General features: G+C 42.4%; 1 protein-coding gene across 7 annotated transcripts in view; it reads left to right on the top strand.

Moving 5' to 3' along the window:
* Window positions 1-20,679, top strand: part of grip2b (glutamate receptor interacting protein 2b) — a 183,383-nt gene that overhangs the window by 100,884 nt on the left and 61,820 nt on the right. Inside the window, exon 1 of one of the 7 annotated variants that reach the window (XM_031568244.2) lies at window positions 2,467-3,057. The exons of 5 other annotated variants lie outside the window; for them this stretch is intronic. In XM_031568244.2, coding sequence (XP_031424104.1) covers window positions 3,015-3,057 — 43 coding nt within the window. In that variant the 5' untranslated portion in view covers window positions 2,467-3,014. Of the gene's footprint in view, window positions 1-2,466; window positions 3,058-18,176; window positions 18,347-20,679 lie in introns of those variants that run through there. One more of the 7 variants, XM_031568246.2, reaches the window with a different exon arrangement.

Below are 20,679 nucleotides of genomic sequence, written 5' to 3'. Positions count from 1 at the left end.
GAATTTTGTCAAGAATATGTCCGTTATCCCGCTGTCTTCGTTTCATTTCACTTCACTCCATTTCGTTGGTCATTAATGACCATTAAGGTCATTCGTTGGTGTCATTGTGGTCGTACAGTAGGCTTTTGTGGGCAGTGTGTTAACAGATTAGAAGAAATGTGAAGACATTTTGATGAATACCCAGAGACAGCTCCCTTATCCTGTCTTCCTCCTGCTGCAGGGGAAAAATGCTAATCACAGCATCTATGCATGGAGGAGAAATACTCTTGGCTCTACTGATTCAAGATGCTCTTTTTTGCCATGTTAGCGGGAGAAGCTAATCTGTTTGAGCATAACTAACAGCATCATGTTATATGTAACCAAATGAAAATAAAGGGAGTGAGATTCTCAGGAAAAATATACACGGCTCTACTGATACAAAATGCTCTTTTGTGGTGTTAGCAGGAGAGGCTAATCGTATTTGTGCATAAGTAACAGTGTCATGTTAGCTGGAAATGAAGTGAGTGAGTTTCTTGGAGGAGGGTTGATGCAGATGAATTCTCAATTGCATTTTTTGTTATAAATGAATCAGAAAAAACTCACTCACTTTCACCCACTGTCTTCTTCGAAAATACCAGCAAAGACTGTCAGTGTAAATCTTCTTCTTTGCTGGTTCCTTTACTGTGATTTTGTGTTCCTTCTCATTTGTATTCTTTCTTGTTTTCTTCACATGTTGGTATGACATGGTATGAATACATTCATACATACAGGGGGGAAACAGTGGTACAGGAGGTAGAGAAGTCGTTTAGTAATCAGAAGGTTGCTAGTTCGATTCCCTGTCGAAGTGTCCTTGAGCAAGACACTGAACCCCTAATTGCTCCTGATGTGCAGTGTGCCATCAGTGTAGAAGTAAAATGTGTATACATTGTAAGTCGCTTTGGATAAAAGCGTCTGCTAAATGACTAAATGTAAATGTATTGTGTACATCACACAGTCCTTGTTACATTGTACGATTATGTACAATATAATACAGTTACCACTGGTATGTAAAAGTACACGACTGTAGCCCCAGATTCTAACCATAATCCAGGTTTTGTATGTTCACAAGGCACCGGTTTATTTCAAAAGATCGGTTTTAGAGTTCCACAGGTGTTCCACTGTGCACCGTTTAAGAAAACAAATTGTCTGTGAGTGTGACTCATTGGAAGGAGGGTTTTCATTTTCCCTGAAGCTATTCAGTTGACTTTCTTTTCCTTATTGTTGTTCCTAGGCAAACCAAATATAGCTTAATTTGTTCAACAGTACAGCTTATAAACTATAATGTGCAACCTTTTTAGCATGGAATAGGCTGCCTGCCTGTCTGTCTGTTTGTTTGTTTGTTTGCAGACTGAATTATGGTGTTTAGAAAAGCACAGCAAACAGAGCTTAGCTTATGCTGAAGAAGTTGGAAATGTTGTGTATATACCCAACACTGAGGCAAAGGCAAGAACGTTTGCAAAGTTGAATGTAACACATGTAAAGAAACTCCCAAAAAGATGCTGTGAAAGTCATGGTCTTTGATCCCACTTTTAAGAGGGTACATGTTTCATCGTGAAGCAGGACAAATCAGAGACCTCGAGAAAAAGTACGGTAAAATTATAGTATTGATTGAACTGACTTTAATTTCATTGGGGATGAGGTGCAGAAAAAGGTGATCAATGTGATTTCATCCAAAGCAACCAAAGTATTGTGCAGATATTGGTAGACATTTTTAACAGGCTCCCTGGGTATGGCATTTAGACCTCTGTGTTAGCACCTTGCTCTAGCAATTACTATTCCTTAAAACTTATCTCAACTGATCATTTGACACAAACAAGCTCTTGGGCTTTTACCTTATATGTGGTAAATTGATGCACTGCTGTAAACCCATTCATGTTCTCCTTATACTAAGTGCAATGTACTAAGAAGGCTACCAAACAAAGCTGCCAAATGTCCCATTTACTCCCTAGAAGCAGAGATTCGATTCCATCCATTTCGGGAATGATAACATGGCATGAGAATAGGAAGACTTCTTTAGAGGGGCTGTTATGTCACAGGACAGGAGGGAAGTCTCATCTCTCACAGTTGGTCAAGGGCCATTGGAAGAATGAGTGATCTGGCTGCCACTTATTACTGTAGGTGTGTATGTGTGTGTGTGTCCTTATATTATCAGTTCTGTAGTTACGTCAGTTTATATGGCCATTGTATCACCCACTAGAGTTCATGTTTTTTTTTATTTTTGTTTTGTTCAAATGATTTACTAAAGGTTTTGCACTGGGATTATTTTTACAACATTCCTGGATTAGAAAATAATTGATGCAATATCAATCAATAATCTTGTCTACATATTTCCAATATTCAGTTCATTTTAACAGTAAAGACATATGTAGGCTATACACATACAATCCATATTATTAGACCCATGGGCCATGATGCTTATGACACAGTAGCATGATTGGGGGGGGGGTCGTAGGTAAATTTGAACCTGGCAAATTAATGAGGCTGGCGTCTGTGTGTTATCCTGAAGTTTAGGATTCAGAAAGAGGCAACGGAAAAAAGATAAAACTAGGGCATCAAAAGTCCCGAAGGCTTTGAGCACACATTTTGCATTCATTAATCGGAGAGAGAGTCTGAAGAGAGTGGGGGGAGGGAGAGACAAATTCACATTCACAATTAGTTAAATAATGATAACAGTGGGGATAGCCATCGTTATGAACCTGTTATTTAAAAGACATAGGCTAAAAGTTTTAACCTTCACTGGAATCTTTGCACGCTCGCGGTGTGGCAGCATACTGTTGACAGCTCATCGGCTTGTTAAATGCACTGATTATCGTAGTTTTGAAAGGAGCTTGTGAGAGAACTCATGTGATCATTACTGGTGATAGCGAGTTTACTCTGGGTCCGGCTTCTTGCACGTGTTCGAAACCACGCAAGTTACACGCATTTTTTTTTTACCAGGACTCGTAGATCTTTGTTATCTGGGGATATCGTCGAAGCGGGACAACACGGGAGTAAAGATGCTCTTCCTACAAGCTATTTTAAGGAGGAGGATTCTCAAAGGTATTACCATAATTTCTGTTTAAATATCCGACATACATATTCCATTGAGAGCCTATTTAACTACCGTGATTTCTTTTTGACTACATGTGCCAATTGGTTCGTAGAAATGTGATATCGGGTCGAGTCGGGATGTAGTCATCCATGAAGTCCTTAACAGTTTGTTAATTGATTACGGGTTCACGGTGTAATTTCAGAATGAATGTGGTGGTTCGTTATAGGCTCCAATGTCGTCTCCGGATCTGCGTTGAGAAGGGATTAAGGATAACCTGTTTGGCAGCGCTGCGCGTCTACCCTCCGGGTAATTCAAAGTGCGGCGCGGTGTTGACTGTTCTGTTGAGTTGGCAGAAGCGTGGCGGTGGTCCTCTAAATTGACTTGCCTGACCGAAGCTATTTTGCATACTCAATGTGTGCCTGGTTATTTTTAGATATGAAATATATTTAGTCCTTTGAGCCTGCATGTGTAAAATATGTCTATTTATTTCGTGTCATGCATGGAAACAAGCGTAAGCAAATCTTGCACTGATGCGAAAAGGGACATATAGCAAAGCCTAATTAAAGTCCCACAATAGATCCTCAGATGTGATTCAGTGTGTTGCTTTATTCATTTATTTGTATTTTGTGTTTGCATGTGTGAATGTATGTTGTTTGTTCATACAGAGTACTTTGTTTTGATTTCACGTTTTGCCGTCTCTGCCAATGAATTATTTATGTGTGACTGAGTAGGCTTTGATGTGCCTCTTTGAGACTTCTTGGAGTGGAAGGAACTCGCCACCTGTTGGTGAGAAGGAAATAATCTCATTGCTCATGGAATATTCGGTTTAAGGTTTATGATCAAGATTATAATAAAAAAATCTAAATAAATAAATAATCTAAATAAAACTGTAACTTTACTATTCTTATATACCAATACTGTATAATTTACATCAGCAATAAAACAATCACAATTCAATTAAACCAAGAAGATATATAAATTACAGTCACACAGTTGCAAACTCATACTACAGCTGTGAAAGTCATGGCAATTGAAAATAAATGAGCAGGCCACTTAATCCATCACTTTTTGCCCTTTCCCGCTGACAGAAACTACACCATTTGTTGTGGTGAGGCACACATGATCTAATGCTTACTTTATACACTGGCTCTGTCATGAGCTGATGCTGGAACGGGTTTGGCCCAAATGTGGCATGGGTCTTGCCCATCCACGCCAGACCTGGCCCAAAGTCAGCTTTTCTGCTGATTGTAGAGATGGTTTCAACTCTGTGCCGCAACGGCAGCATTTAAGAGGACAACCACAAGACAGCAGTATAGCTCCTGTTTTGGGGTGAATAGCTCTGATCGGAGTGCAGTATTTTGGGATCTGTCATCCAAGAATATATTCCTTTCTTGAATAATAACTTAAAATAAAGCCTATTGTGTGAGCCTGAAATGATACATCATTTCTGTAAACAGCTTACTGTATCAAGGCACATTCCTTTGCATATTTATGTGTTCTCTATGGATGTTTCTTGTGGTGATCTTCATTCCAAAGAAGAGTCTGTTTAGGTCTATCATGCCAAGGTGCATATAGTATACTAACAGTGTTATAGATGCATTTCTCAATTAACTGATTGTTTGCCTATTTCTTTAAGGGGTTTTCCCCATGTAGTCGCTGCCTTTAAAGACACTTTCTTTGCCGGTTTCTTTCTTTAAAAGCGTCTGTCATTTCTGTATACACTATTTAGTGCGAATGCGGTTGGGCATACAGTATATGTCTGTGTGGGTAATTTTATAGAATATAGCTACACTTTTTTTCTCCAAACTCTCTGCAAATGATGGTTTGAAGTGTTTGCTGGTGTTATTAATGTTGAGTGAATTTAACCTATTTTCTTATCAGCACAAAGGCTAAAAGCTTTTGTCTCTCAAACAGCCTTTAAATACATCTGACTGGGTTAGCACAACATCTATTATCTGTTCCCACACCAGCTATTAGAGTTGCACAGTATTGTTTCCTTATGTATTCTGTAGTGTATTTTAGCATGGAAAACAGATGTCACTGTACCTCATTTTACCTGTACTGAGTTTTAAAAAGTATTGTTTTGTGCATGTCTAAATCCCAACCGTTTTACATTGACAATCAGCTCTGAGATTATTAGTGCTGTGTGTGTATGTGTGAGGAGGGATGTTAGTTTAAGAACTTTCTGCCAACTGGAGCAAAACAGAGGTCTGGGTGGACTGATCCCTTTCCCCATCTGCTGGTCTTGTCTTAAAACCTATTTGTCGATGGGTCAGAGAGGTACCCATGACTGCACCGCTGAAGCCTCCTCTGTTGATTCCACACTTGGGAGACTTGAGCACATGCTTCCCCCGTGGCCATTCTCCTCTTTCCCATCCTGTAGCCCTTAAATAACCCAGCAACATGCCTAATCTGCATAGTCTCCTCATGCTACAGTGCTGATACTCGTGGCTGCAGTTCACAGTCAAGCTCAATCAGTGTGTTCTATAAAAGTGTTTCTCCCGCATCCTTAGAATAATGATCAATCCTCTCATCTGAAGTATTCCTTTGGCTAAATATTTGATACGACAGCGACCCCCCCCCCCCCCCCATCCAAGCCTCGGTTCTGCCCACATTTTCCTGTGGTCTGTCACTTTGTGTGTTTTGTTTTGCCGTAATAAAGTCGGGATTCTTTCAGCGATGGAGTGGGCCCCCAGTGGAGTGAATATGCAGTATTTATGATGCCACGCCAGATTTTGCTAACTTCACTTATTTCCTCTGAAGCAGGCGCTAGCTTTCATCAGGAGGCCCCACGGTTGCCTAAGCCAGAACAAGAATGAGAAAAGACTATTTTTTTTAGAGGAGTGCAGATACAGGCCACAGGTGGGGTGGCCCTCGGGTATTCTGGAGCTGGAGGAGGTATTGATTTCTATTGTTGCCCCTTGAGAGCTTTGACAAGACAACAATAAGTAGTTATCATGGTGTGTAAAAATATAGACGTATGAGGACAGGTAAATACTCAAACTCTATTGAAATAGATTATTTTATCCACCACATCAGCACTGACTCTGGGGTGTACCAGAATAAGATCTCAATATCCAGTTTAATTATGCAGCTTTGTTAGTTACCAATTAGACTGACTGAATTCTGTGTCAATAGCGAATAAACAATATTCTATATAAGAACCATCTTGCTGGGGAGAAAAAAAGCCTGAAGTGCATTTGGGATATAGTGCGATTACTGTAAATGACAGGCTCCAGTCGGTTTGAATTCAGGGTGCAGAAGATTTCTATCACAGAAATATGTAGTCCAGTAGTCCTAGTTACTTGAATTTATGAAGAAGGCTGGTCCTCTCAACAACATAAAGCCAGCCAGTAATGCAGTCCCTAGAGTGTGCAGCAAGACTCGAGCCTGAATAATATTGGCATAGGACGAGGAGGGAGGGGGGGGAATATGAGCGTACAGAGTTCTGTCTTTAAAGAGTTTTTGTACAATTTCTCCTGACAGCTGTGGACTGTTGTTGTTTGATGCCATCGACAGTGACATCTAAATCTACATCGTCAGTACCCGGGTGCTTGACAGGACAAACACTAAATGAAGAAAACAAATTGGAATGTGATTTGAGAGATACTACATATTTTTAATTTTTTAACTTCATTGTCTATTTTCAAGGTATTTCAGCCAGTAAGGGAGGAATACTGAAAAGCCACAATTTCAGGGACACGTCTATGAGGATTGAAGTGACTTGAAAAAAGTAATATTAAAGATATTTGGGACGCCTTTGGATATATTCCATTTTAGTGTCTCCCATTCAATCCCGCTGGTTGAAAATCCCTAACTACTAATACTACATCATAACTTTCGCTTTAGACATGGTACAGTCCGAGTACAATAGTAGTTTCTGTCCAGTTGCTTTACCCACAGACTCTGGATCTTGCATATAGCCTTGCATGGATGGACATTTATTGCAATGTATGACAGCAATTTGAATAATGCGGGAATGAGGAGATGGTTAACATGGAGAAGACCTGGGTTGATGTTGTCGCTTATCTTCACATGGACAAACAGTTATTGCTCTAAAACAGGCACCATGACTGAAAGCATTTGATGGTCAATATAGACACAGTAGTCAACCCTTTAGTGGTCATAATCAGTGTAACCAAAAAGTAATTCTTCGCTATCTGAAAGAGTCTTTTATCCTCAGTTTGTCTCCTTTAAATTGATACATGTGCCTTAAAGAGTAGTGTTCCATTATTTAAAAGTCGGTGTTTAAGTTGGCGAGACAAGGTGATTTGTGTCATGACTCTTTGGCGAGACAAAATGTTTTCTCCTGTTTTCTCGTAATCTGCCACTTACTTTGAAATCCCTGACTAAATCTAGACTGATGGATAGATCCCTTCAAGGCATACTTGGCAGTCATTGGAAAGCAATGGATCCTCGACTGGCCCCTACGATCTTCCGATGTCACTACAGTTGAGTGCACATTGATAAATAGAGCAATAAAAGAGGAGTAAGCCCCTCATTTTATTGTTGGAGGGCACTACTACAGGGTTTCATGACATATTAACAGGTTGCAGCAGACACCAGATGCCCTCTGAGAGAGAGATACAGAGAGACAGAGACATCACTTTTGTGCCCTCATAAATAATTTATGCCTCGTACTTCTCCCTATGTCAGTCTCTCAGTCTGAAAAACAAGCCATATCTGACTCCATCTGAATTGGCACAGCAGTATACTCAAGAACTAATCTTCCATCTCAAGGACAAAGCTTTATTATGAGGGTGAGATTTGGTCAGAAAGCAAAACAAGTGGCGTGAAATTTCAAATGTATAAAGTTGGCATATAGTGTCATAATCAGTGTAACCAAAGAGTAATTCTTTGCTATCTGAAAGAGTCTTTTATCCTCAGTTTGTGTCCTTTACATGCTGTACTCCCCACGCAGTATGCACTTTATTAAAGTATCCTTGAGTATCCTGAAAAGTGGCATGTCTTGTCTGCATTGTGTTGGCTTTAGTTTCTGCCAAGTTATCGCTGTAATCACCATCAGACAATGCTACCTTGGAGAGACTGGCTTTTTTGTGTATAATACCACGCTGATCACCTCCTCTGTGGACAGGATGTGTGTGTGTGTGTGTGTGTGTGTGTGTGTGTGTGTGTGTGTGTGTGTGTGTGTGTGTGTGTGTGTGTGTGTGTGTGTGTGTGTGTGTGTGTGTGTAAGAGAGTGAGTGTGTGTATGTGAGAGTGAGTGTGCGCCCTTCTCGAGGAAACACAGCAGCGGCGGTGCCATCAGTACCCATTCTGTGTGGGCCTTTCCCTGCAGCCTGGGCATTGTGGAGGGTAATTATGATGGTGGTAGCATTGCCAGCCTCATAAATCCCTTGCTGATTAGAACAGCAGCTAATCTACCTCTTAATTGCCCAGCATGGGCTGTCCTGGTAGCGCTGGGGTCATTGACAGCCAGATGAACGCCTACTTGCTTTTCTTGTGCTTGTGTGTGTGTGTGTGTGTGTGTGTGTGTGTGTGTGTGTGTGTGTGTGTGTGTGTGTGTGTGTGTGTGGTGTGTGTGTGTGTGTGTGTGGGGGGGGTGTACGTGGACATGGTGGTGAATTAAAACATCAAACCATGATGGGGGGGGGGCTGTACGTGGACATGGTGGTGAATTAAAACCACAATCAAACCGTGGAGCAGAGTTGTTTCAGTATGTGATTAGGTGTACTGTGTTTGTACGCGGTGTCGGTACATGCTGTATGAAAGATAGGAGCCAAACGAACACCTGAAGGCAGAGTGTGTGTGTGTGTGTGTGTGTGTGTGTGTGTGTGTGTGTGTGTGTGTGTGTGTGTGTGTGTGTGTGTGTGTGTGTGTGTGTGGACCCATGAGATTTGGCCTCCTTGATAGCATACCTGTCTCCCATGTCCGAGGTTGTGAGTTCAAATCTGATGCAGGACTGTGCTGTCACACAACGCAGGTTACGTCTACATGGACAGTGAGCTAAAAAATCATTGAGAGGAACTTGTATAGAAGAGCCACCTCAGTATGTGATTAGGCATACTGTGAGTTCAGGCAGTGTGTGCGTGTATTGCACAGAAGACTGGAGGCCTTGTGAAGAATGAAATTGGTCACATGTTTCTTTGGCAGTGCTGGTTAGGACTTTACCCGTGGGAACTATGATCACAACACTGAAAATGAATTCCTGCTTTTATTCTGCAACACTGCAAGTGTTATGTAAATATTGTAATATATGTAAATATTACTCTAAATATCCTCACTGTGCTGCTAATACCCATTACAAGAGGCTGTGGGACCCCCGTAGTGCCTCATTTTGCAGACAGTCTGAGGAGACAAAGAAGCGACGGCACGCTATGGCACTGTCTCGACCCAGGGTGAGACAGCATACTTCATGGCGATGAAACCTTGAAGTATTGGGTCCATAACAGTTAGATGTTTTTTTTGTTTTGTTATAACAGATATGAAGAACTGCTCTTTTCAATAAAGCTTTATCTTTTATCAAAAATGGCTCATACTACATAAAGCTGCTTTGAACATTGACAGATCGTTGAATAACTTTTTAATGGCTGCATAAAGAGCCGATCATCGGAGGACAATTCTATTGTCTTGGGTTGCTTCCCCCTCGAGATTTCACATACTAAAAAACGTATACACTACTTGTGTTGTTTTAACAGTCTTATAAGCATCAGATATAAGCACCTGCTAAATGAATGAAAGTAAGTCAATATTTAAGGGTCCTTGGTAGACAATAAAGAACCTTGAAGGATGTTTGATTGTACCCCATTCATGGGAGTGCAGAGTTCTAAACTACAGTATGTGGTAATTAGCTGTTAGCATGACCAGTAAGTTCACACCTCACCTCTGCTCTTCCCCTGCTTTACAGTACTAACTCACTTCCTGTTAAGGGGTTTTGTCATCTCACTTGAGATTAATTACAAGCCTGTCGTGATCATCCTTGCATGTCATTTAAGGAGCTACGGAGCCTTGAATCCTTTGATAGAGTGTTTTCTCTCTCAGAGCTGTACCTTTGTGTTGCCTCCCAGGAGGAATCCTTTGAGCGGGCCAGAGTCTAGTTGAGCGTGTCTGAAAGTGCGTCTCACTGAAGTAGTTCCTGTCCTCTGTTTTAAGGCAGTGTAGGGAACTGTTGTCCTTGATAGTTTAATGCTAAACATAAATCATTGTGGTGTACTGTTTTAAATCCAAACCATTCATCCATTTTAATGAATGTTTAATGTATATCAAAGCAAGCAATACTTTTTACTGTAAGGGGAAGGATGTGAGCAGTTGAAATAAGGGCGTGTAGCCTACAAATGATGTTAGAAAGGACTGAAACTGAGCTATGTTCATGCTATTCAGTGGCTAAAGTGCAATGCACTTCATGTAAAGGATGACTCATCTCACTTAAACTGATATGATGATGAGTATGCATGACCTCATATGGTAGAAATGTCACCACTGAAACTTCAGCAGCTGTTGAATTCATAAGACATTTAATCAGTGTTAGTCGGTGGGGTAGTGAAGACCCCAGGGCATAGCTCTAGCTACAGGGCTATCATATATATATACACACATATAGATAGATAGATATCTATTTGTCTGATCTCCCATGCATAACATCATAACATGTTGCACTTTTGACTGTTGAGCCATGGATTGGTGTTGAGGAGAGGTGCTGGAGAATAATGACCGCCGGCAGTGCGCTGTGTATTCTGTTAAATCATTTTACTACTAGCAAGTGTAGAGCATGCTCTGAGGCACATGTTTGAAAAATATTTTCCTACAAGTAAGCATATTTACTATGATGGCAGACGCATTGGTGTTACTTGGTGTTCATCCAACCACCTAAGGCTGGAAGTGTTTGAGCGAGCTGTTGCCTTTGCCAGAGGACCCTCAGTTATACCGAACGCTGCATTTGGAGATCTGTGAAACCAGCTTGGGAACACACGAGGAGGCTTTCTTTACATATCTATATACATATCTCTGCAACGATCTGAAGATGCTATAGACAGATCCTCGGTTGCAGATGCAAGAATGAGCGTTTACAGGGAAATAAAAAATGTGATGCCTCCCCAAAGGCCAACTACAGGGGTTCTTTTATCCTAAACAGTGACGTGTCATTGCAAACTTGAACTTGAACTGATCTGGCCCTGATCTGGCCCAGTTTCTGCAGAAGTTGTGCCATTCATAATCCAGGCCATGAAGACTTGTCTGACAGCATTGCGCAACCTAGTTATATTAAGCTTGTGTTCCTGCTGACAATTGAAATGTGTTTAGCTTATTTGCATGAAATACTACCTTGTCTTCTTTGCTTCCTTTCAGAAGTGACAATTTCTTTTCTCCTGCCAGGTCTGTGCACACACAACAGATAACACCAAAACAGCAAGCAGCAGCCTGTTTTTCCCCCGCCAAAGTATTTACCTTGTCGGCAAAACGATAAAACAAACACAAAGAAAGGCAAACAAAAGGCAGGGAGACGTGGACGTTGCTACATGCCCCCATTGTGTCAAGTCTTTGTGTGGGGTGCAGAGAGAGGGAGAGAGAAAGAGAGAGACTTGTTCCACAGCACCCTTGATTTAGCAAAAAGGAGAATAGCTTTTTGCGGATCAACTTTTGCATTTCAAGTGCAGCAGATTGAGAGTAGATTTATAGATATTTAGATAGATAGATAGATAGATTACTTTATTGATCCCCAAAGGGAAATTGCAGTGTTGCAGCAGCAATCCGTATCACAAAACACACAAATAAGTTACACAAACACACTACTATCTGAGGCCGTGGGAACCTGCTGCTTGTCTAATGGTTCCTCTCCTGGTTCCGTCTTGCAAGCCATCATTAAATTGAGAGAGCATAAAGGAAGCATGCTGAAGGACAAAGGGCAGGCAAGTTATGAGCCACCGTAACGAGGTGTGGACAAGGGTGCAACTTCAGTTAATGCAGGATGGGAAATGAATAGGACCACTGAGGTAGACACAGTAAGAGGGATGTAAAATTATGAATAAATGATATGAAACTCGATCACTACATACCCCCGTGAGAGGGGTGGGTGAGGCCGTACGAGTGTCCTGGGGTGGGGTGGGGAGCACTTTGACTTTACCATGTGGTCATGCCTCCAGACTTGATGAGATCATGTAGGAGAGCAGGGATCCAATGACAGGGTCACATCTGCACCGGACAGGGGAAGCTTTTACTCCCTCATCACTAACTACTCTAGTCTAGTCTGGGCTGGCTGGGGACTGTGAGGGGAGAGGCCTTATTTGGCACGCAGCAGAATCTGACACTAGCAAAGCCTCATAAGAGTCAGAAGAAGATTTGCACACATTTGTGTCCCCGGTATGTTTATTTTTGTGTTGTGGTTTTTATTTAAAATGTAGGATGCCGTAAATGTATTCCAGTTCTTTAGATGTCCTTGTTGTCTCCCTCATGTTTGTTTGCATATCTACCTTTTTTTTCTCCCCTGACCCGTCTGCGTCTCCTAGAAAGTATTTTGGGTAAGACATACCCAGACGCCTCTCATTGCCTGTCTTTAGTGTGGCTTTAGTTCTGTTCTGGCTGTTTTTTTCTTGTATTCATCTTATATTTCTCCTTCTCCTCCTCTCCTTCTCCTCCCTCGCTCTGTCTTATAGTTTCAGATCTGTATGATTCACGCTCTCTTGCTTTCTCTCTGTCACTATTTCTCTCTCATGTATTCCCCATTTCCTCACTTTCTTATATTTTATTGCCTAGTCTCTTTCTCTCTCTCTGGCCTTAAATATCCTTGCTTTTGTGATGCACGAGTGCAAATCAAGGCATGTAATAAACAAGTCTGTGCCACTTCCGAAAGCTCACAGGCAGTTTTGGGGTCAGTGCCCCTGTAACACCCTGTTGCCCTCCTCCAAACAAAGTGTCTACAATAATGATAAAAATGATCAATTTCTTGTGATGATATGGCACGGGTGACCCAAAAGGTGGAACAAATATTGGTTATGTAAGAAATAGTCGATAGCTTCAATCAAAATCCATGGTCCTTGCAGTTGCCACGTAACAAGTTTTTTTTCTGTGATATTCATCAAAAATGACGTTTCTTGTCACATCTTTGGTTCCTAAGCAGAACAGTTTGACAGCTTTTGATTGCATCAAACGAGAAGAATTCAGTTTCAAGCGTGCTCGTGTTTCAAAGTTGCAATTGTGGCCTACACTATGTCAGACGAGCAGGTTTTGGACATCACAGTATCACAGTATCACCTCATGGCCCCTCTGCAAAAAACACTGGCCCTGGCCTGGCCTGGCCCGGCCCCTCTGGTGAAATTGGTATAGAGCTGCCACCGCGACAGCTCCATACTGTTCTGGAAATTGTGCAGAGGTAGAAGTGGAATATTAAATCTGCAGAATGTAATCTCATTCACCAAAAAACAACAACAAAAAAAGCAGTTGCAATATTCCCAGCGATTCATCTTAGCATCAGACAACAGGTTTATTTTATTGCGGCAGCTCTTATGACTTTACAGACAAGGTCTAAAATAGGCACACTCAGCTGTTTCAAGCTCAACACCTTCCCGATAGATCTGAGACCAACACAAATGATGTGACTTGAGTTGTTCCTCAAATATTACACCCACAGACTTTAGATGAAGGACTCCTTGCATTTTGATTGTGTGCTCTCTGAATTATGAATGTTTATGTGCTTTATAAAACCTGTTTTTTGGGAAATGTTTATGGTGGCTATTTACTGTAGACATGGTTTGAGGGCCTCTTTCCACAGGATCTCTGTTGTATTACAGACACCACGTGTGGCTGTGGAGTGCTGTAATTCTCCTGTATGTCTGCTGTAATTAGGAATTCTCACTCTCTAATCCCTCTTGGGTTTACCTTAGCTGCACAACTTCCCTACCCCCACGCGTTTCATCTCAGTGTGTTTCTCTGAAATTAATTAGCCTTGCCCTCACATTACTTTTTATGAAGTGTTATCAGTTACCGCACAGTGTTTCATGAAAGGCATGCCCCTTGCCTGCAGGGCCTAATTGATCATATTTTATACTCAGGTCCTTTGTGGTAATTCTTGTGACTTTATGTAAGGCTCTGAGTGTATCAGCACGTATTAATAATAGAGTTTAGATTCCACAGGGAGAGGCTGGTTTATGTGCCAACTGTTCGCCTCATAGTTGGGGTTTTCACGGCGCAGATGTGTCTTTTCTGCCATTTCTGATGTTGCCATGGCGAGTATTCCCAGTGTTGTATGTGTATCAGTCATGAGAGGGTTAGTGTTTTGTAGTATAGGTTTACATTTACATTGATTCATTTAGAGGGTGCTTTTCTGCTTTTATCACACTGCTTTCATCAGTGTACTTCAGCACTGTGTATGTGTAGCTCAATTAGTTAATTGGTGTTTTAGAACATGTTGTTAGAATATGATGTACTTGTGGTTAAGATTAGGGTTGGGGTTGGTACATCAAATTAAATGGGTATTTAGATGAAAGTGTACAGTATTATTTATTTCTTAAACACATTTAATGAATGGATTCATTAAGTACAATGGATGTAAAAATAGGACCCACTTCTGCCTGCTGAAGAACTCCGAGGGAACTACAACTGAAGCAGAAGTGGGTCTCTATAGAGGGATCGTCTGCTGGGTCTGAGTCAGTTAAATACCCAGGTGGCTAATGCTGGAGATGGAGTTTCACTGGGTGAAAGAGGAGAGATTTAAACCTCTCGGATTTATGCAGACACTCTGTCATGCCAGCAAGGGGAAAGTGACTTCAGTCAGATTTGGAGAAAAGAGGATGAGGAAATAATTCTCCTTCCAGAGAATGGACCCAGATTCTTAAAGCAATAGCCCCTCCAGCTGGGAGACATTTCAGCACTCGGTGTACGGCTCCTGTTTAGTAGCGTATGTGAAATAGCACTAAACAGGAATGAGGGATTATCATTATTATGTTGCTAGTTTTATTCTCTCTCTAGAAACAGTAGGTGTGCTGGAAGTGTAGGGTAAAAATCTCACTGTAGACCACAGTTATGGGGGCATAATATATTACCGCTTACACTGCTGACCCTGGGCAAAGAACATGGTGACACTCCTTAGTCGAGATTTTATTACTTTTGTTCAGAATTCCTTCACAGCATGGATGTGGTTTAAAGTATAGCTGAGCTGCAGTTTTAATCCCCAGGGTGAGAGAGGTTAATAGCCTTCATCTGACTCTTTCCCCTACAGCAGCCGACTTGGGACCTGATGTGGGCCAGATCGGTAGCAAGAGCTGTCTGCCGTCGGGGTTTAAAGAAGCTTGTGTGATGTAGACTTCACCCTCTAATCTAATATGATAAAAATACAACTTTTACTCTTATCACAGATTATGGTCTTCATCACTTCTACTGACACACCAACAATGATTCAGGTCCTGCAAAGAAAGACTCCTGGCTTAATATCTCATCACATGTCTGGATAGTCATGTGGTTCAGAGACTGTATATTTGATGGATCTGAATACTCATGTGCTTATAGACTGCATTTCAATAGTCATGTGGTTCTCTTATAGACTGTGCATTTGGTGGATCAGATTAGTCATGTGGTTCTCTTATAGACTGTGCATTTGATGGCAAAGGATCGCTATATGGTTCTCTTCTAATGTACACCTGAGTGAAAACAGCCATCAGATTCTCCCATATAGTGTATTGGATAGAGCCAGCGTCGGAAATACACGAGGGCAAAGGGCAAAACTGCCCCTAAGAAATATAATTTTGCCCCTGATATGACTAGGAGAGGGGCAAAAAATGCCCCCATAATTTTCTGTAATAATAATTTAATTAACTTGTCAAAAACATCGTAGCCTATGACCCGGTCCAGTTGCCATTAAATGTTTTGATTTTCGCCTTGACTGATTGTTGCGTGTGCGTGAAGAACCGAACGTTCTAACAAAAAAAATATTTGGAGCGCTTCTTAATCAGACCTGTGACTGCGAGAGTGAGGAGAAATGAGGATGAGCAAACACAGTCTCTGTCACCATCTCAGGTTCTAAAAGATAAAATTCACACACCCAGCGACCGTCAAAAACTGGAAGCTAGATTGGCTTGGGGTGGAGGATGACTACAGCGAAAAAAAGACCCACATTTTTTTGAAGGCATGTCGGACTTGTGGACAACGAGTTGCCAAAATCGTTGTCAATCCAGCACAGGCGAATTATTCTGCTGACTTCATTAAGGGGAGCGAAAACATACAGAAATACATGGCCTTTCGTCACCAGACGCCAAGCAACACACCATCGCCTACGGTGAATGATAACTAGTAATAATAATTTTGATTTAGTTCGGTTTAGCTAGTTTATTGATAGTTAGCTAACGTTAGCTAGCTCTGATAGTGCGTTAGGTACAAAGGCTTGCTTGCAAGCTAGCTAACCAGTCCTATCTGTATTTCCTGTAGGCCTACTATGGTAGGTACAACATGATTAAAGGTAACACAAAAATCCATAAATATAATAAGTTATTATTATAAAAAATAAAGAAAAAACGATTGTTAATAATAACAATAAATAACCACAAAGAAATAAGAATCAAATTGAATATGATTGTCTGATTTATGTTTTCTGTTTGGTTTTTGTTAAAAACAAATCTAAGAAAACACTTTGAATTTGTAGACTACTGCCTAATAGTCTTATTATTGCCATTTGATGACAATTGCTCATATACTGTAAGCCTAAATAAGTGTTTATTATTTTGAACCAAGGTTAAATGTTATTTCACAAGTTTCTAAAAGTGCCCCCAATTTTTTGTTAAATGCCCCTGGATTTCAGTAAGTGGGGGCAAAAATTGCCCCCCCAAAAATATGTAAATTTCCTACCCTGGATAGAGCTCCTTCATAGTTCAATCCTATACTGGTGAGATGTACTAATTTGAGTGCTGTGTTGCTGTGCTGTGCACACGTGCTGTCGTTGCTAGTCATTATAGAGTGGGGCTGCTCTTGTCTGTGGATTGTAAGTAATGCATCCCATTCTGGCAGAAGACTGGGAGGACTCGGAGGTGCTGTGTGAGTCACAGGAGCAGTGGCATATGCCTCGCTGTGGAAAAGCGTGTTTGTCACGAGGCGCTGTAGGGCAGTGTGACAGAGATGGCGTGGGGTGGTGTGTTTGTGTGTTTGTGTGTGTGTCACAGGGAGAAGGGGGTATGTGTGTGTGGGGGGGGTATTGGTGTGTTGGCAGGGGGTGAAGGGGTTGGAAGGGGGAAATAGGAATGACATCATTGTTTTTTGTCCAGTCACAAGAGACTGATAGCCAGTAGGACTCAAAGCAGTGTGTTTGTGTGTATGTGTGCGTGTGTGTATGTGTGTACAGACCACTGGGGAGGGGGTCGTACTGTGCATGTGCGTGTGTGTGTGTGTGTGTGTGTGTGTGTGTGTGTGTGTGTGTGTGTGTGTGTGTGTGTGTGTGTGTGTGCGCGCATGATTTAGAGCCATCCAAGAGGATCTGAGACACGCAGCTCCCTTAAAAAGGGGCCAGTGGGAGACATGAAGGAGGGGAAAAAAAATATTTTGTTCCCCCTCCTCTATCTATCTACCTTTTCTTTCCCTCTTTCTTTCACTCTCTCCCCACCTCCTCCTTTCATCTGATGTGTGCCTCACAGTTTATAGACCGGGTCTTGCTTAAGCAGAATTTTTCTTTTTCTTTGTGGTGCAGACCTCTTCTGAAATATTCACTGTGTGGGGTGAATCCTGTGTGTTTCTGCTGGTTGATCTGACGCTGCAGAGTTGCTGCTGAGCCGTTATGACTTCATCAGCGGGTTGGCTCCCCAGCAGGTGGATATGAGTGGCAGAGGCTTCCTCCCAACTGGCACAGCACTCTCACTGGAGCCCCTGACTGGCAGAGAATGAGGACTGGTGCTGGAGTGGATACTCCTGTTAGGCGAAGGCACTTCTAGACGTCTGTGTGTGTGTGTGAGACAGAGAGAGACAGAGAGAGAGAGGGAGTGAGAGAGAGAGAGAGAGAGAGAGAGGCAGGAGAGAGGGTGTAATCTTGAGCGGGGACCGTGAGAGGCTAACAACAAAGATCTACAGCAACAACTGATCTCCTTTCATTCACTCCTAGAAAGAAAGGCGCAAAGAGGAGAGAGGGAGAGAGAGAGGGAGAGAAAGGGAGGGAGGGAGTGAGGGAGTTGAGAGAGCGGAGAAAGGATATGGGGGAACTTGTCAGTGGGAGTGGACGTACTGTATTGTGAAGAGTTACCACAACTCTGGTTGACCAGCAGTGACACTGTTGTGCTGTGTTGAAGTTTGTGTTTCTGGTGATCGTCACTGACCGCGTTAAGACTTTCAACATGCTGTGTGGTCTGAGAAGAGAGATGAAGACAAGCTTTGGTAAGCTCTACAATGAGTGTGTGTGTGTGTGTGTACAGAAATTCTCACCAACATTTTAAATCTTTGTAGCAAGATGGCTTGTTATATGTACTCTTGACTTGACTCATTTGTAAATCACACACATCAGAATTTTTTCATTTAGATTTTAAGGATGGGAAATTGTGTGTGGTTATATACAGTTTCTGTTACTTGTGATCTGGGGACTTGTTCTATTTCTGGTTCTGTTATTTCCTCCATTTCTTCATATTTGATGGGAACATTTACTTTGAGCACCCTGAGACGTCAGTAGAGAGGTCGGACTTTTGCTGAACGCATCTCCTTTTGTGTGGTAATTATTCTGTTCCATTAGTTAACACTTATCACAGTGGACAGAAGCAGTCACAAATCTCAAGAGGCTGCCATTTTGTAGAGTCTAATTTTGCACAGCCCACTTCATTTTGAAACAATTACCACCATATGAAAGAATGCTAATGGCTAGTGTTAATAACAGTTGCTGGTCTACTGAAGAAGCCACTGATTGTGGAATGGATGTGGCTCTGATGAGGTGTGGATTGACCAGATCTGTGCCAGAGAAGGACCAGGTCCGTTCCACACTCAGCTGTCATCCTGGGTTACTAAATCCTTGAATGAAATACTGTGCATTAAAATATGGATATTAATAGTTTCAGAAGACCACTGAATTTTGTTTGAAAATGTGTATATTTGTGTGGTCTTAGTAAGAGGTCAGACAACCAGCGCACCAGATTCTCAGAACTCGTCTAAACAAATCACCAGAACTCAGCTAAACCAATTAATTCCTTTCCCTTATCACATGTAGTGACGAAGTGACGAAAATGACACGGTTGTTAGTGCAACACCGCTATCCAGGGATGCTGTTTTGTGTTTCTCATCAGCAGGCTTTGAACTTATAAATCATGTTTGTCCATGCTGAGGCAGACGTGAAGTGATAGTTGCCCCTGGAGGAGTGAGCGTCGGTGGGTAGAGGAGGGGAGAGGAGAGGGGTAGAGGAGAAGAGGGGAAGAGGGGAGAGGAGGGGGGCAGGGAGGAGAGGCTCTGCTGTGGGCTGGAACAGAAGCTGGAGTCATGCTACAGCACCCTCGCTAATGCTCTCCCAGTGGGGAGAGAAGGAGGGAGAGAGAAACGGAGGGAGAGATTGAGAAAGGGAGAGAGGCAGACAGAGTGAGCGATGGTAAAAGATGGAAGGAGGTAGAGACAGAGAGCATGGAATGAGAGACGAGGAGGTAGAGAGAGACAGAGAGAATGAGATACAGAAAGAGATGGAGAGAGGGAGAGAGAGACAGAGAGAGTGGAATGAGAGATGGAAAGAGAGATAGTGTGAGAGGGAGGGAGGCAGGGTGAGAGAGAGTCCACAGGAGAGAGGGGAGCAGGGGGAGGGGGGGCAATGATGCTTCTCTATCTCAGAAACCATAAGATAGTCTGGGGTCTGGGCAAAGAGAGTGGGAAAGATAGCTAGACAGAGCGATGGAAGAAGAGGCAGAGATAGGAGCAGAGCACGAGGCTGATAAGGCTGTTTATGTGCAGCAGGTCTCCAAACAGTCTGTCAGACATGGCTGCTCTCAAACCCAACTGCTCCTGCTGCTCCTGCTGCTCCTGCTGCTCCTGCAACCCAAAGCCCCTCTGGTTGATGGTTTCTCTTTCTCATTCTCTTTTACTGCCACTCTTCTCCTTCTCTCCCAAACACTTATTCTTCCTCTCTTCTCCCTCTTTTACTCCCCCTCACTTTGCACACTTTCCCCGCTCTCTCTTATTGACTCCTTCTCTCTGTCTTTGGCTCTCTCTTCTCTCTAATACTCTCTCCTCTCTTCCCTACTCCCACCCTTCCATAGTCTCTCCTCTCAATCCTGCACCTTCTCCTCCTCCTCCTCCTCTCTGTCTTCTTTTGGCAGTCTTCATCCCTCCATCTCACGCTCGCATCTTTCTCCACCTTACCTTTCTTTCCTCCACTCTCCGGTCCTTCCTCTTCTCCCTCCTCCCTGCCTTCTTCCTCTTCCTCTCCTTTCTCATCATCCTTTTGTCTGTTGTTCATTCTCCTGCCCTCTCATTCATCGGGCTCCTTCTCTCCTCCTCCTGGCAGGGTGATCCTCTGAGCCTCACACACAGAGGCTGCTCTGTTGCGTCGAGTAGGCATGGTAGTAATGACACTTTTTTTTTTTCCCACGGGGGAATTGCACGATTTTCTCTTTTGTTTCACACAATCACACATTTAGTGGTGATTTTCTGTTTCTTCTAACCACTCAACACTGCCTTCAACACTGCACTCACTTGCATCACGTTTCAGTGTGAATCTTCCTCCATAATGGCTGTTACGGCAG

The sequence above is a fragment of the Clupea harengus genome, chromosome 5 (genome assembly GCF_900700415.2).
Source record: "Clupea harengus chromosome 5, Ch_v2.0.2, whole genome shotgun sequence".
Taxonomy (NCBI): Eukaryota; Metazoa; Chordata; class Actinopteri; order Clupeiformes; family Clupeidae; genus Clupea; species Clupea harengus.
The sequence above is the reverse complement of the archived record's forward strand: the minus strand, read 5'-3'. Positions and strand labels throughout refer to the sequence as shown.